Source organism: Nothoprocta perdicaria, unplaced genomic scaffold (assembly GCF_003342845.1).
Source record: "Nothoprocta perdicaria isolate Ctin4 unplaced genomic scaffold, notPer1 scaffold_51, whole genome shotgun sequence".
Taxonomy (NCBI): Eukaryota; Metazoa; Chordata; class Aves; order Tinamiformes; family Tinamidae; genus Nothoprocta; species Nothoprocta perdicaria.
In genome coordinates, this window is record NW_020455766.1 from 963 (window position 1) to 16,955 (window position 15,993).

General features: G+C 45.1%; 1 protein-coding gene across 1 annotated transcript; it reads right to left on the reverse strand.

Moving 5' to 3' along the window:
• Positions 1-231: 231 nt before the first annotated feature.
• AIDA (axin interactor, dorsalization associated) lies at positions 232-14,817 on the reverse strand (the record flags this gene model as incomplete). The annotated part of the gene is given in 7 exon segments (XM_026048116.1): positions 232-338; positions 768-831; positions 5,036-5,090; positions 6,824-6,877; positions 12,933-13,024; positions 13,027-13,076; positions 14,804-14,817. Coding segments are annotated over 7 exon segments (436 nt in total), but the record flags the coding sequence as incomplete, so codon positions are not given.
• Positions 14,818-15,993: the final 1,176 nt, after the last annotated feature.

Here is a 15,993-nt window from a genome sequence, read left to right on the forward strand (position 1 = left end):
TCATGTTATTTTGCATTCCCTTTTAAACCACTGTATTTCACTTTCCTGGCCAAACCTAAAGCCTATCTCTTTTTCTTGTCGTTATCTCATTGTTTCAACTACCTGACTTAACTCATGATTTTACCTCTATATCATGATATATATACATATATATGTGTGTATATATATATATATATATATCAGAAACACATCTTATATATATTAATATATTATGTAGGCTAATGTTCCTACCTGGAACTCTAGTAGGAAAAGCTTCTGGAGATCCTGCCCCAGCTCCTCCTTCTTCATCATCCTCTTCAAATTCCAAATGTTCTTCTTCTCCAGGTGCTAATATCTTCCTGTAATATATTTTTTTAAAAAAACTAGTGAGACTGGAGATTGAGACTTAGCATCTGGCCAAGTCAGTATGTCAGGGAAGAGATGAAGTAGCCTACTTTAATGTCATCTCATGCTTCTAATTAGCTACCTGGCGGAACTATGCACCCTGGGTGAGGTTGCAGGAGCTTAGCCCACACCACATAAGCAGAGTATACAAAAAAGGTTGTAATTTCAGACACACCTATCTGCCTATCTACTACAAAGAGCAAGGTTTTCATTCTTAACGGTATCAAGATAAAGAGAATTAATAAGTTTATTCTTAAACTGCCCTTTATCAAAAGCAATCAGCATGTGACACTAGAAATGTTCATGTTTCAAATGTGCACTGGTAACAGACCAAGCTCCCTTTCAGACACTTATCTCTATAYCCATGGATGCCGTCCTCTTACCTGAGTGGGACAGGCTGAACATCAAAGGGGAATTCTTTATTATAAGTGAGGATATTCTTTAAGACTGTAGAGAGGAAAAAGAAAAAAAAGAAAAAGCTGCTAAGAATCCATATCTGAATATCAGGATTTATTTCATCACTTTGCACAGACATGTTCATTTTATGACATCTCGACAAAAACATCAGATCATGAAAAAAAAAAAAAACCCAAAACTTCAATTCACTACAGCATTCAGAGTGGCTAACTGCAATGCCACTACACAATCCCTACCACATTGGCACGGTCAGGGAAGACAAACATGGCAGTAGCTAAAAGCATCATGAGGAAAGGTGACTGCCCCGGGGGTTGTGGTAGCACAACCCTTGGTGGCTATTCCAAGCAGGGTGGTGCTGTTACTGGCATCAGCTCCAAAAAGACTGAACGCCGCAGAACAGGCCCTCATAAGCTCACACAGAGGCTGCACATGCAAATGGCAGCTGCCAAAGTCCAGGGATGCAGGGAACGCAGAACTGTTCTGTAATTATTCAATATTCAGTTTTTAATGACTTCTAAGAGGGTCATGTTCCTCCTTTCTCCTCAGCAGTATTTGTCTAGCCATCATTTTAGGTTAAAGTACCTAAAAATGTAAGAGAGCTTAGGGAGGAGGCAATGTCCTGTGAGTACCTGAGATCACCAGAAGTGAGGAGTGGAAAAAGCCAGGTCCTCTCACGGAGTCTCACTTTGCAACAAGTCCTCTCATAGCAGATTTTGAAAATCCCCTCCTATGCATTCTGGCTGATTAACACTATATTAAAACATTTTGGTTGAGTTAATACAAATACTCCTAAGTATGAAAAAGCCAGTACATTTGTGCAATCACTGCTAGACACTTCAGTGTCACAGCACAAATTCAGCCAGGCTTCAGGTGGGCTACAGGGAGACCTCTCTGTATTTCTTTATCATTCAGAGGGCATCATCATGAATTTACAGGACACCATTCAAACCCTCCACAGAATGGAGAACCCACCTGGACACCTATGAATATACGAGATCTTTTCCGTCTTTGCTCACACTCCTTTTTTTTCTGTGCTTTCTGTACATTGTACATCAAACTTTCCATACATTGTACACCAAACACATCTGTTTGATTTCTGTATTTTCCCACCACGTGAGAGGTCAGGTAGCTGCTTAATTCTCTCTGGGCACAGTGCAGAGATATATAGAATGCTTTAAGCTGCATTGTCAGAGATGTAACAGGTGGCACATTGAAAAATGCCAAACCTCTTCCTCTCCAGGAGGCTCCTACCATGCAGGATCATGAGTGGAGATCCCCATATGCTGAGACCTCGCAGAAGGGTAGCAGCTGATCAACAGCAGAGGCAGCTTGAGGTTCAGAAAAAGAAGGGGATTTTTATCACTCAGAATTCCCCTAGCTTGGGAGAGCTGTACCATGCTAGAGAAGGAAAGTGAAACTGCCCCCAAAATAAAAATCAAGACCTCAAAGTGGCTTGTGGAGCACAGGCAGGTTATGAAGCAGCAAGGTGAGTTAGAGGGCCTCCTCCTGCCCCTGTGCTGCCTGGCGGGCGCCAGCACCTCCTCGCTTTCCAGCCACAGCTTCTGCAGTCCTGTGGACAGGCTCCCTCTGCAAAAGCCTCCCAGGAATCCACACCAGTCATCACTAGAGGGCACAACATATTCTAGCAAAAGGAGAAACACAGAGAAAGCCCACAGCTCCATTTCCTCAAGGACTTCCTACTGTCTCAGCTCCGTGCTATGTGTACACACTGTTTAATTATCAATAGAAAATAATTTTGCCAAGTCTTACTAATACGGTTTATCAAATGTGCCACTTTTAAACATGCAAATAGAGACAAGTATTGAATTTGCAGCCTTCACTCTGAGGAAATACCTGGTCAAAGGCACTCAGAATAAAGCTAACCTATGCAAAAACAATGCAAAAAACACTCTTTTTGATCAGATTTTAGAAAAGAAAATCTTTTTTCACCTATCACAAATCAGAATTCCAATTATTTAAAATAAAATAACCAGACAGAAGAAAAACATTTGGTTTATAACACTAGGTTATAATGCTTAAGTCTCTCTGTTGATACATTGCAAGAGATACCCAAACTTATGAACTTTTTTTCCATTATTTTTGTTCGTCTGTGCACACCTCTCCACTTGGGGAAGGAGCACGAACACCGCTGAGAACCCAACCTCACGGAGCTCTCCACACCACTGGCTCCGAGGTCAGAAGTAAAAGGCAGATCCCCAGGAACGTGTCCTGTATTTACGTTGGCTTTTCCAGGAGAAGCTGTTCCCAAAGGCTTTTCAGCAAGCTTATATGCAGAAGCTACCTTTGCAATAATGACATTTCTTTTGTCATGCTGGACAATACCACTTTTTTTTTTTTTTTTATTGTTGCTATCTGATTTTTACTTTTAAATGAGCAGCTGTTTTTTTCTTCAAAGATGTCGAATGCGACTATCAGCACGAGCAAGATGACCATTAAGTGTTCATTAGACAAAGACCACTGCCCATTTAGTTTTGTTCGTGACAGCCTATGGGATATTCCTGAATAATAAGTAAATTATAGGCAAATTAATTCAGGCCTCATTTCTCATGTAATACAGTCACACACTCGAAGAGCTTTAGGACTGGTCACTCAGGGGCTGGAATTGCCACACTTTTGAGCACAGACTCTTAGATGGTTCTTGGCAGTCATAAAATTACTCTTCATGTGGTGGCTGCTGCAGAAGGGACAGTCCATCCTTGCTGTGAATTCATGGTCCAAACTGCACCCTTGCTGAGCTTTAAGTCTCAYGGGGGACACCAAGCTGGCTTGGCAGCAAGACAGTGGTTTCCAGCTAGATCACTGCTGGACCCGCTCCATGCCACTGGTACATGAAAGCCAGGAGTGGTATATGGGCCATCACAACCCGTCTATTTCTAATGTGTAGTAACACCAGCATAAGCTTTCACACAGAAAGCATTTGCACGATCCAGGGTACCAGCAATGTTCTCACACAGAGCATTCCCAAAATAGCTATTTGTATGAACCCTTCCACAGCATTATTCTAGCACAAGAGATTTAGTGACAAATCCTAAAAATAAACAAAACTCAACAACTGTTCTACTTCACATGAAGCATAAAATGCAAGCTTAACAAGTAGAAAAACTATTAGGGCTTTATAACACTGGAAAAAAATGAAAAAAATCTAAGCATCCTGGTTGTTATAATACCACCAAAACCAAATTTCTCAGCCATTTTGAAAATCTGGCACACAACAGTAATTAAAACAACACATTTTATGTGAACAGTTCTTTTAATTCCATCCTAACAGACTGGTTTGGCCTTACAGAAGAATCAYTGATTTGCATTGTCAGTCTGGAGTTTTTGGCCTATTTTGGCAGGATGTAAGAAGAACTTGACAAAATGATAATTGAAACACCTCCTAGTAATATTTTATGAAAAGGATGGTGTTGGCCTGAGTAAGATTTAACTTTTAAACAAAGTATTAAAAAGCCCAAAAGGATGCATTTCAAGGAAGACATAATTCCTTTCTTGCAGAATGAAAGAAGCTCTTCCACATTTCCTACCCTCCCAAGGTTAAAACATTCAGGATAACATTATTTAGATTAGGAAGATCTGATCATAGGGAAGATCTTTCATAGTATTTTCATGCTTTGAAAATAAAATAACCTGTGTTATCAGAAAGAGAATTTACCAGATAAATATATTTCCTACATCAAAGTTATTTTGGGATTGACATTTCAAAACAGACTGACTCACATCCTTAGTTAGGCTCTAACTTCATTACTCTAGTGGTAGGTGACAGGTGATTGGCTACAATGAGTGCACATTAAATACTTTTAAAAGGAGAACACATTTGATGTTGTAAGTAAGAAGACCACGAAGTGTTGAAATTCTGTTCAGATAAGTAATACGGAGATAAAGGTCAAATTCCATAGATTACATCTGATTTAACATTGCAGTTCTGACAGCTTAAAATACTATTCTCTGTAACAATAATATGCAAAGAATTAATGAAGTTAGAGAAAAAAATAATATATTAGAGACGTTAGTACTACTCTACTTCAAAAATATCCACATTACATTCCTTAATGCATGTCAAGTCTTGTCTCTTTAGTAGCAGATATTTGGAAGAACCACCTAAAACCAGCATTACTGTCCAACCACACTGTGGTCAGTCAGTATTAATGACACTGTCAGATTTTTCACTGCAATGATAAATGTCACTCACTTAAAATACAAAGATATTACTTACTTGGTTCCAACTTCTTCAGATCCTCAAGTTTAAATTCATCCTGCGACTGTGTGGACTAGGACATCACAAAGAAAGAGTCAGAATTTGGTATGCACTTCCCTCCCTAGAAAAAGCTACCGTATCTCTTAAAAAGCACATTAGGCATGTCCTCAGTTCAAGTATACCAAGCTACTTCAAAGCTATGCCATCAAAAAATCCCAAACAAAAACCTCCCAAGAGAGACTAAGCTCACAGATGAGGCAGAAAATACGTTACTTTTCACATACTGACAACAAATTTATCTGAAATTCCAAGCTCCAACACAGGGCAAGTGTTTTTAAAATAACTAGTTGATCTTTCGTTTTCACTACACATAGAATTACTACCTCTACATAAAAGTTATTCAACTTTCTCTCCTGAACAAGTTCGCTGACAATTTAGAGAGCTGAACCTGCCTATCTTAAAGATAGAGTGGTAGAGACAGCATAACAAAAACAGTGTAAATAAGGAGACTGACACTAGACATCCTCTTTTTGGCAGAGGATTATCAGTTATCTAATTGGACCCTCAGCATCTTTCAGGATTACCTCTTGTTTCCATCACTTCTTTAAGGCCTGACAGCTCTCTGGATCTTGTCTAGGTGTCAACAAGAGAGCAAATATGATTACAGAACAGTGCATACCTGCATACAGCTAGACCAACAGTAAAGGATGGCCACAATCGAACCCTGCTAAGAAACCATGACAAAACTACAGCATGTAAAATGCCTCTCAAAGGGAAGTGGATGAGAAGTTCTAGTTCACACAGAAGGTTATAAAATCTTTGAGCTATTGCTGAGGGAAGAGTGACTCGCTTGGCAAAAGCCTCAACTGGGGAAAGGGTGAGTCTGGAAAAGCCAGTGTCACCAAAAACAAACAACATGTCTTTTTTTGTTGTTTTTTTTCTCCACGGAAGGTCAGGAGGGGCTTCCATTTCATCTAACTTAAAAAGAGAACACCCAAATCACTGGGAGACATTTTTTCCATTAATAAAAAGAATAATAGAATACTCTGAATAAAGCTACATTACCTAATTAGCAACAGGGAAGACTGTTCTTATGAGACATGGTGTCTCAGTTCAGCTGCTCTGGGTGTTTCAGCATTATCAGCTGTTGCTCTCAGAAGTGACCTGACTTATTAAACTGTCTCACAGTTGAGGGTCTGCCCTTGTCACAAAACCACTGTGGCTCAGAACAAACGTGCTACTGTTCAGAAACCTCAGCCTGGATCAAAATGCTTCTGGACCTAGATGCTGCACAGCATTTAGATTGGTCAGCCCCTGGAGCTGACCTCAAACAGCAACACAGAGTAGTCAGAGCTATTGCTGAGAGCAATTTGGGGCAAAACTTGCCTGTCACCACCTTTCACAGGGAAAAAGCTGATGGAGTAACCCCAGCTACCACACTTGGGGTCAATTCATGGCTTGTGAATGGCCTGGATTGCACAAGGGTCACTCTGAGGATCTTCCTACTCTTGCATACGGGCTCAAGAGAGAACTAATTGGTTCTGCAGGAGGAAAATGAGACAAAGAACCAGAGGCACAAAAAGCTGCGGTTTCATTCCTATACAAACTTTAAAACAAAGATCCTTAGGCAACCACCTGGGGAATTACGTTGACAAGTTGTAAAGTGCAGGCATTGAAGGGGTCACTCAAATAGTTTTCAGAAGTTTTGGCTATATCTAAAGATACTAAGCAAGCTTTAGGAAAAAAAACAAACAAAAAGGCACTACTGTGTCTAAAGGATGAAATCACATGGGAAAAAGCTTATACCTGCAAAGCCGCGCTTCTCAGTTCCAAGCATGCTGCAATTTTAGCTATGGTTTTCTGAAAGGAAAAAAAAAAGAATAAATTAATACTGAATTTGCATTGTCCATATTGACATTSTTTTTCTGAAAAAAAATGTAAATATGAACGATCGTTATTTTCCTGCAAAGTTTTCAAATCTATTATTCAGTAAGAGATCACTCAACAACAAAAGGTTTTTTATACATAAGCAAGATTTACTGAAAGGGCACTAGTTGTAAGTGAAATATCTGCCACTGAACTCCCTTCCTCATGGTTCATGGACACAGATGGAAGTTGTCCACTCAGCAGAAACGACAATAATGCTTGCCCATCATAAACTGCTTATTAACTCAAGTACTCAAGTACTCAGAAGCGATAGAGGACAGCCAAAAAAACAGAAAAGTAAAGAAAATAAAGAATGAAAACAAGTCGGTATTCCAGCTTCAGAGAACTTGAGTGGTTTGTTTTAATCTGCCCTTTCAGGAATCATGCCTACATTTCACTTATCTAGTTTATAGTGTTAGCAGAGCAAGTCAGCCCTCCCCAGAAGCTACAGATGCCCAGTATCCTAGCACTGAATAAAACACAGCCACTTTTGAGGGGTTTTGCGGGAAAGGACGTAGAAAAGGAATTATTTTTCTAATGTGATATTTTTCTAAATTTTGGAGACATCTCAACTCTGAATGAAACATAAAACAGAACTTCTTTGATTCAAACTTGTCAGCAATCCCTTAACAGAACTGTGACATAACTCTGTGTTTGTATTTTAAAGTGTAGAAGAAAGGGAAGGGTTTCAGGACAGCCATTCTCTGAACATCTGCTTTGAGCTCAGTGCTACTGAAGGTCTCATGTCTCACAGAGTAAGAGCTCCAAGCAGCAGTCAAATTGGGTTCTACTACTATCTGCTGTCTAGGTTCTACTACTAAAAGGTCTGGAGGAATTACAATGTCTACAATTCACAGCAAATGGACACAATGGTACAGCAACTTTCAACTTGCTTGAGTATCACAGATGTATCCAAATAAAACGCTATAGCGAAAAAAAAAATGCTGATCTGCCCAGGTGAAGCCAAAATTAAATCCTTTTTTTTTTGCAGCATATTTACTGGGCATGAAAAAATAACAACAATGAAGCTATTAAAAAGTAGTTCATTTTCAAAGCTTTCCCCCGGTAGGAAGATAAAAGCTGAAATATGCACCTGAAACTCATTCTCTTCTTTTAAAGGCAAAAATGTGCCTGTTTCCACAGCCRCCTGCCCTCACTCTCCGGCAAGGCCCTGTCAGAACCGTGTCCACATCAACCCCTTGGCCACCGGTACCCTCAGCGTAGAGGCTGGAAGCTAAGAGGCTCCAGCTACAGTTCACCTTAGGCACTGAAGGCTGAGAGAGCTTAGGAGCTGATTCACGAGCACATCAGACAGCAGCACCTCACAGGTGAAGCTGGGGTGTGCGAAAGCCTCAGACACCCCATGTGCATCACAGGCCCACCAAGCCCTCAAAGCCACTTCTGCCCAGCTGCTCTCTCTGGCTTTAAGCGCTCGCTTACAGCACGGCAGTAGCCCAAACTTTGCATCCTTGCAGTTTACATTCCTGTCCGTTGTATGCAGGTCCTCGAAATTTCAGTTCCTGTGAGTAGCTTCCAAGAGAGCAGGTGCTGTGTCCCAGCASAGGGCACACTCGGTGCTCTGCCCTCCCTGGGATGCAGCGTGTGCGTTGTCTGGGAATCTTGATACCGAGCAACACGACTGCATGCACGTCTGCATGCAACGGGGCACAGTAAAAAATAATACAGGTTTGCATTTCTGTGCACTTTTTTTCCAGTCTAGGTCCAATTAACAAACTTCTGCCTGCCTGGAATAATTCCTGCTACGTAACAAAGATCCACAGCTGGATCTCCAGCACAGTGTGAGGAAACAATGATTTTTGAAAAGGAAAGGAGCACATAGAGCCCTGGTTTCACTTTGACACATTTGCAGATGCAGGCTTTGTGGGAGGCAGGACCACAGAAGCTAATTCTCAGTCCACAGACAGAGAATGCACTAGATCCTTGTGATCAGCCACAGTTTAACACAAGAAATCCCTTCCTATATTTGAAAGCATCTGGAAGGTGTGTTTGCAARGGTAGAGCCTTAAAGAAGGGGATGTGAAGCAATGAGTACAAAGGAGGACTCCACAGAGGGAGCTCCCTTGGGAAGCGAGGAGGAACCTCTGAAGTTTCGCTGCCGCTCTAACGTTTACAAACACCCAGCTCTTCCTGCGGGTTGGGTGTCGACTGGTGAGCCAAGAGTGGGCCAGTTCCCTGCTGGATCACAACCCCCAGCCGGAGGAAAGGGGCTCCAAGCCTGCCAGGAGCCAGCGCACAGCCCGAGCGGGAGTGTGCACACACTTCCACGCTGCTCCTCCTGGCCCCGTCTCACGCACGGGGCATTAAGCCCACGCTGTGCGTGAGGTCTCACAAAATGCTGCTCAGCTCCTGCCTCCAATGTTAACTCACCCATAAGCTCAGGGATGCCCCTGTCCTGCTGATTCTTAACTTGGTGTTCTTAAATTTGCCCCAACTAGGAACCTTGTAACAGGACTGACACCGATGCAAAGTGCGTGTCCTTTGGCTCCCGGGGACTGGAGAGCAGAAATGCCTCCAGAAACACATTAATTGAAGAGACTTTGGGAGTCTTAAAATAGCAAAGAATAGGTTTTATATGGAATCTATTGAAATATGGCAAGCTCCCAGCAGGCATTATTCATAACTATTTTTTTAAGGGACCACACCCAACCCAAAAGTTAAAAATGCAGCTAAACACTGCTATCATTTTCAGCTGCAGCTATCCCATGCAAGGGCTCTTTTTCCAGCGGGGAAAACATTCTGCATTTCATTAGAAGGCCCGAGATTACAATTAATTTTGCTAGTTTAAAATAGTTAAGGCCCAGTTTTACATAAACTAGCGATTTGAAAGGGAAAAAGGCATTTCATCTTGTAGTCAAAGCTTCTTCAGGGCAGTTGTGTGAGTAATGACTGTGCTAACTGTAATGCAGGCAAAGACGCTTGCACAAATACAGAGCCAGGGCAGAGTTTGGCKTTAAAGAGAGGTCTAGACTGTTAGGAGACCAGTAGTTTAATGAATCATACTAAGACTATACAGCAATGCTATTATTTCAGCAAGCTGCCATTGCACAAAACGCACCATTTTTAAATACTAGCTTAATACAAAAAAAAATATATGCGAGAAGCAACACTTGTGGTTAGCAGAGGGCTTTAAGGGTCCCATTCATTGTGTGCAGAACTGGGTGAGAAGAACCCTAGCTGCAGGCAAGCTGACAACCTCGCCAGACCTGAGTGGATCGATTCACAAGGCAAAATACAAAGGATGATCAAGGAGGATCATTTGGAGAACGAAGGTGAAACAAAGAAAGGTGGGATGCACATGTTAAGGCTGAGCTAAGTCTKCCAGTAACAATCTCCTGCTAATATCCCACACGGGGAGTCTCTAGATGATGAGAAAGTGTTGCACAGTCTCCTTAAAACCTCTGCAGAGTGAATAGATTTAAGCTCAAACAATGATTTGCTATTTGGGGCATTTCTGTGCAGCCTTCAACCAAGCTCATAATCATTAATGAAGACTCCGAAACTGACAATTATCCAAGGCATGACACCACCTTCCCTAAGGACTCAGGCACCGGAATCACATCCGGCAGCAGACACAAGCAGACAGACAAGCCCCCATAAGCTGAGAACCCAGGAACGAGCTCTGAATTCCGGAGACCACTCTCCCCTACCCAGGGAAGCAGGGCACAAGATTTCAAAACACTCATCAGATCAATTGCAAAAATGTAAAAATGCATGAATATTCAAAAGTTTACATCATTACCCTGGACTATATACATTTACTGTAAGGTATGTGGCAACTGGTTCACACTGCTTATGCCTGAGAAGGTTTCTGGGGCACCTGTTAAGAGTTGTTGAATTAACAGAGAACATAATTAAATTAGCAAGTAATACACCATCAATTAGCATGTGGCTGTAAACTGCACTGTAATACCTACGAGATAAAATAATCTTAACATGTTAAAAGCCTGTCAAGAGAGACAGGGYTGAGAATTTAAACCTCACCTTCTCCTTTCCCTGCAGCAGAGAGCAGTTTTCCCTGGAACAGAGCAGCCTCTGCCTAGATCCATCTTCCCCACATGGTACATTAAGTTAGAAACAAGGACAGCTTCCCAGTAACTATCATCAGTGTGAGGGCTCCTTTAGGAAGCAGCTGCCTGTGTATCTATACCTACACTGCAAGGTGAGCAGGTCAATAGAATTATAATTAGCTGCATGATCTGGCCATCTCCCTTCCCCAATCCATGAAATTCTGTGCTCGGTTTGAAGCAGCGAAATCACAGGAACAAACACCAAGGGGAACACACTAATCTGCCTGCAGGAAAACAAAGAGGTGGCTCTTATGACAAACAGTATCTGGAAATGACAAGATATTAGGAAAAGAAAGGCTAGAGAGCAAGAAGCTTAATGTCAGACTTAAAGATTTTGCAATTTGGAGTGTAAAGTGGTTCTCTGTAAGCAGCAATGGGACTCATTTTTGCTGTGACCACCATTGCTATTGCTAGGAGAGGAGAAGAAAATGCTGTTACTTAAACATCTCACAGGAAGTTAAGGACTTTGGCTGTGTACATGGCTCATAAAATAAGCATTGCCGTTTGAGAGTRAGGCTCAAAAGAAAGGCTGTTAGAAAATCAGGTGCATCTGCCCCTTTCTGAYCCACCAAAAAGCAAATGATGCATCTAATAGTCAACCTCTTCTTTAAGCGGTATCYGCTTGAGAAACAGGGATTCAAAAAAAGCTAACTATATTTTTCTTTTAAGATGACTGTCACCTTAATGCAGGCTCACACTATATAACCACCGCTCTGATGCATCTTGCACCAGAGAGCAGTTACTTCTGCATTCACAGAGAAGCAAAAATTACTAGAAATGATGATGATGATGAAGGAACGTGTCACCAAGGGGAGAGAGCAGAAACAACCAAAAAGCAAAGAGCTGCTCCGCGTTAACAAAGCTCCTGCTCAGGAAAAGTGGTCCCAGTCTTTCTGCAAGATTTTGATTGCTTAGGTGCATCCTGACCTTAATCCTATTCTTTGCAAAAATATGGAATGCCTTTTCTTTGCTTTTTTATTGGTAGCTGTCAAGGAAACAGTTACAAATTACTATCAGGCTCTACATAAAGGAATTTTTTTTGCACAGACAAATTTTTAAACACATTCAGCTCATCTCCAACTTCTGTAGCCAAGACATTTTTTTCAAGGTAGACATTTCCCAACACAAATCCCATTACCATAGCACCCTACTGGGATATCTGGGATTCCGGGCCAGAAAATGTCACTCTGCAAGTAATGCCATTTCTCAAACAGGTGATCTTATTTAGAAATCTGAGATTATACGCACTTTCTAATTAGGGATTCCTCAGAAAAACCTTTATGAAACACACTAAAATTTATCAGGGATTCATTTCATAAACAATTTTGTTCATTCCACTGAATATGTTTGAGAGTGTGAGAACTCAATAAGCATTTTTCTCTTAAATCCTGTCACAGAATTGTATCAACATGGTGCGGAGACAAGAAACAGCCTTTTCAGCAGAGGGAAAGAGGAAGGACTAAAATCATTTGAAAATTTTTGGAGATTATAAACAAATAACATCGTAAGAGGCTAACAGGGAGGCTTCTGCCAGGGCCCTTCCCAGTCAAGTGTTAAGGTAGAAGCCTCCACACACACCATGGATGTCTGCAGTTCAAGACATTTTGTATTTAGACCTCACAGCATAAATTGTGCTAGTGTTGTATAAATAAATTATCGAGAGGTCACTCCAATAAAGAAAAACCCAGGTTATGAAGGACTGCAGATAGCACACAAGACATGCAACATTACACAGCAGAGCATCTRTCACATCTAATGATAACAACCGTTTCAGCCACACTGGGCTCGGAGGGAGGAAAGACGGGTCTAACACTCAGGTCTGCAAGGCACAAAGAACCACAACGCACACGGGCACCTCGGGGAGGCGCTGGCGGCTGGAGCGAGGGGCAATGCCCACCTACCTTCTGATCCTCTGTGAACTCCGAGTTGTTGTGTTGAGCCTGGGCCTCTTTTTGCAGGTGTCTGGCTAATCTGGGGGAAGGTAAAAGATATTGTAGAGTGGAAACACAATGCTGAACCTCCCTCTCCCTCCCCACCACYACAGGCTCCAGAAAACGGGGCAGCAGAAGGGTCCCAGACTGCTGCTCCAAATTACTTGTCTTCTCACAGGGCTTTCTATGCCTATGGAAGGCCATGACAAAATAAACAAATGCAGACAAAGTATGTGTCTATATAACAGCACAATGCATCATGTAGCAGGGACAGGTAAGGAAACCCTTCCAGGCAAGTATCCTTTTTGCAAGTTTGGGCCTTCCTTCTCCCCCAGCTTTTCTCTTAACCCAACACTGTGCTGCCTATGGGCCAAACCCACTGAAGAGCCCAGGAGACACCTCACGAGGAGCATTTGAGGCAACCATGACTGCCAGGAGGGGCAGGCGAGCGCAGGCAGAGAGGGGGCTGGCGCTCTAGCCATGTCCCCCCATGGTCCTGCTAATGTCCCCACACCATCCTGCTGCTGATAGCGCGTGCAGGGTGGCTGGGCCAGGGCTCTGGGGAGTATTCCTCCCATTTGCTCATCATCACATCACATCACATGCGGAGCTCAGGCTCCACCCATCGTGGCCAGGGAGACAGGAGTATGGAAGGGCTCGGGAAGCAGCAGGGAGCAAATAGCAGGAGAAAGCAAAAGGAAGCGAGAGCATTTGGAGGGAATCGACAGGAAGAGTTATAGTTTCTGTCCGGGGAGGAAGGAGAACATTAAACAAGCAAAAACTCTGTGCAATTGTTGCCATTCCCCATAATTTAAAAAAAAAAAAAAAAAAAAAAGCAGTGGGGGGAAATGACCAATGATGACAAGATGACAACAACAGTGCACCCAAACACGGACCTTCCTCATGACTTCACATGGTTTAAAGGAACTCAGCTCCCCACCATGACTGCAGTCTGATTTTTGGCGGGGGGCTGTAAAAGAAGCCCTCACAAAACCAGGTGACCACCAAACTCTGTGGCAGAACCAACAACAGAGCCCAATCCCTCCTTCACGCTTTATAGAAGTTAGCTCCATTACAGGACACAAGGATTGAAGCCACCGCTGTAGTTCTCAACCAGCGCCAGTGAAAAGCCAGTGGAAGGGACAAGGTGGTGGCCCGGCTTGGTGCCATTACCCTCCTCTGTGAAAGGAGACGGAGGCCATGGGGAAAAGACCAAAAGCACCGACCGACCAACACCCACATGCTCAGCAGTCCCTCCTGCCACCCTGGAGGTTTGCCTGAGGGGACACAAGCAGGAGCTGGACGCACAACGCTCAGAGCGTTGAAGAGTCATGTTTTAAGAAAACACATCACCATAGCAGCACTAAGCCACCCACAACAGACAGCATTACAGAATTAATGTTTGTGCAAGCATCAGCAACACAAYGAGCTTTCCATTTGTCAGTAACACAAAAAAATCCCATCCCAATCCAAGTAACTGCATCTGGTATCCCACCCTAAGCGTGTTCAATGTTGGGTCAGAGCAAGCTCCATCAACGGGGAGATCCGAGAGAGAAGGTGCCAAGGAGAGCTCGGGGGCTCTTGCACGAGTGAGCCCCTGTGTGATGCGGGACAACCTCCACACTGAGCTCCCTGCCCTTCATGGAGTAACAAAGTCCTAAGCAGATGTAGGTCCCTCTGAACACAGGAGGCAAGGAACCACGTCCTGCGTGCACAGCCGTTCAGTCCAAGATGGGAGCTGCTGAGGCTCTTGGAAACTCCTCCGCATGATGCCGCTCACCCGACTCCTCCAGCCGTTCCCAGCCCTCCCGTGGCAGCGCCGGCCGCCCCTCCGCACCCACAGCGATGCCCCCATGCCGGCGAGCAGCTGAGCTCCAGCAGCACAGGGAGCCCGCGGGTCGCCCCGGGGCTGCACRGGGGTATCTCCCTCCGTGCCGCCTCCCGACTGGAATCGCTGCTGGCCACGTGCGAGGCCGCACGGGGATGCGCATGCTGAGGAAGGCTCTGCTCCCTCCAGGAGACACCTCCTCGCGCTCCCCTGACGGTCCCTGCCCTCTCCTCTCCGCGCTGGAGCCACGCGGCCTTCTGCGGCGGGAGCGCAGGGCCAGGCTGGCGGGCGGCTCCCGGCCCCGCAGCCCAAGGCCTCTCACAAGGACGGTGCRGCGCCGCAGGGCRCGCGGGCAGCGAGGGCAGGGGACAGCCCTGCTCACCCCACACACACACGACGCAGGGCACAGGGCACAGCTCAGCTCTAAACAGCACCGACCGCGCAAGCTCAGGCCCTTTCCTCTCAGCAAGGCCTGCTCAGGGTGAAAGGTCCGAGGAAAACGCCGCTAAATAACCTGACCGCTGCGACTATCGTGGTGGCTTGAAGCACGAGGGTGCTTCTGGACCCCTCAGAGCTGCTCACACCCTCCGTGGCTCCCTGATGAGTGCATCTCCGTTGCAGGTGCGGAGCTGGGAGGCGGCCCTTCCCAGCCGTGCCCAGGTGGGCTGCGGCGCCAGAGGCCACCGGTGCCSGCCCAGGGCCCAAGGCGCTGGTCCTGCCTGCCCAGCGGGGCCGCAGGATCAGGGTCCCTGCGGCTGGAAARGACCTCCACGCCCACGGAGCGCAAGCGGAGACTCTCAGCACCCGCTCCCCACGGCCTCAGCACCGCGTCCCCGGCCGCCTCTCCCACCCATGCCCAGGGCACGGCCAGGGACGGTGACTCCAGCACTGCCCTGCGCAGCCCCTTCCAATGCCCGGCCTCTCTTCCCGTGTAGAAACTCTTCCCAACGCTAACGCGAGCCCAGGGCAGAGCACCCCAGTCCCACGCTGTGCCCGGCTGCCTGCGCGAGAGGCCGGGATGGTCCCGGTGGCCCCAACCACCTCCCGAGGCTCCGGCCGCGCTTCCCTGCGGGGACAGGCGCGGCTGCTCCTTCCAGAAGCTTCACCCGGGGCACAGAGCGGAGCCGGGCYCCGGGCGGGCGCCCCGCGGTGCCCAGCCTCGGCCACGAGCGTCCCTGGGGAGCCGGCCGCCTCGCTCGCTGC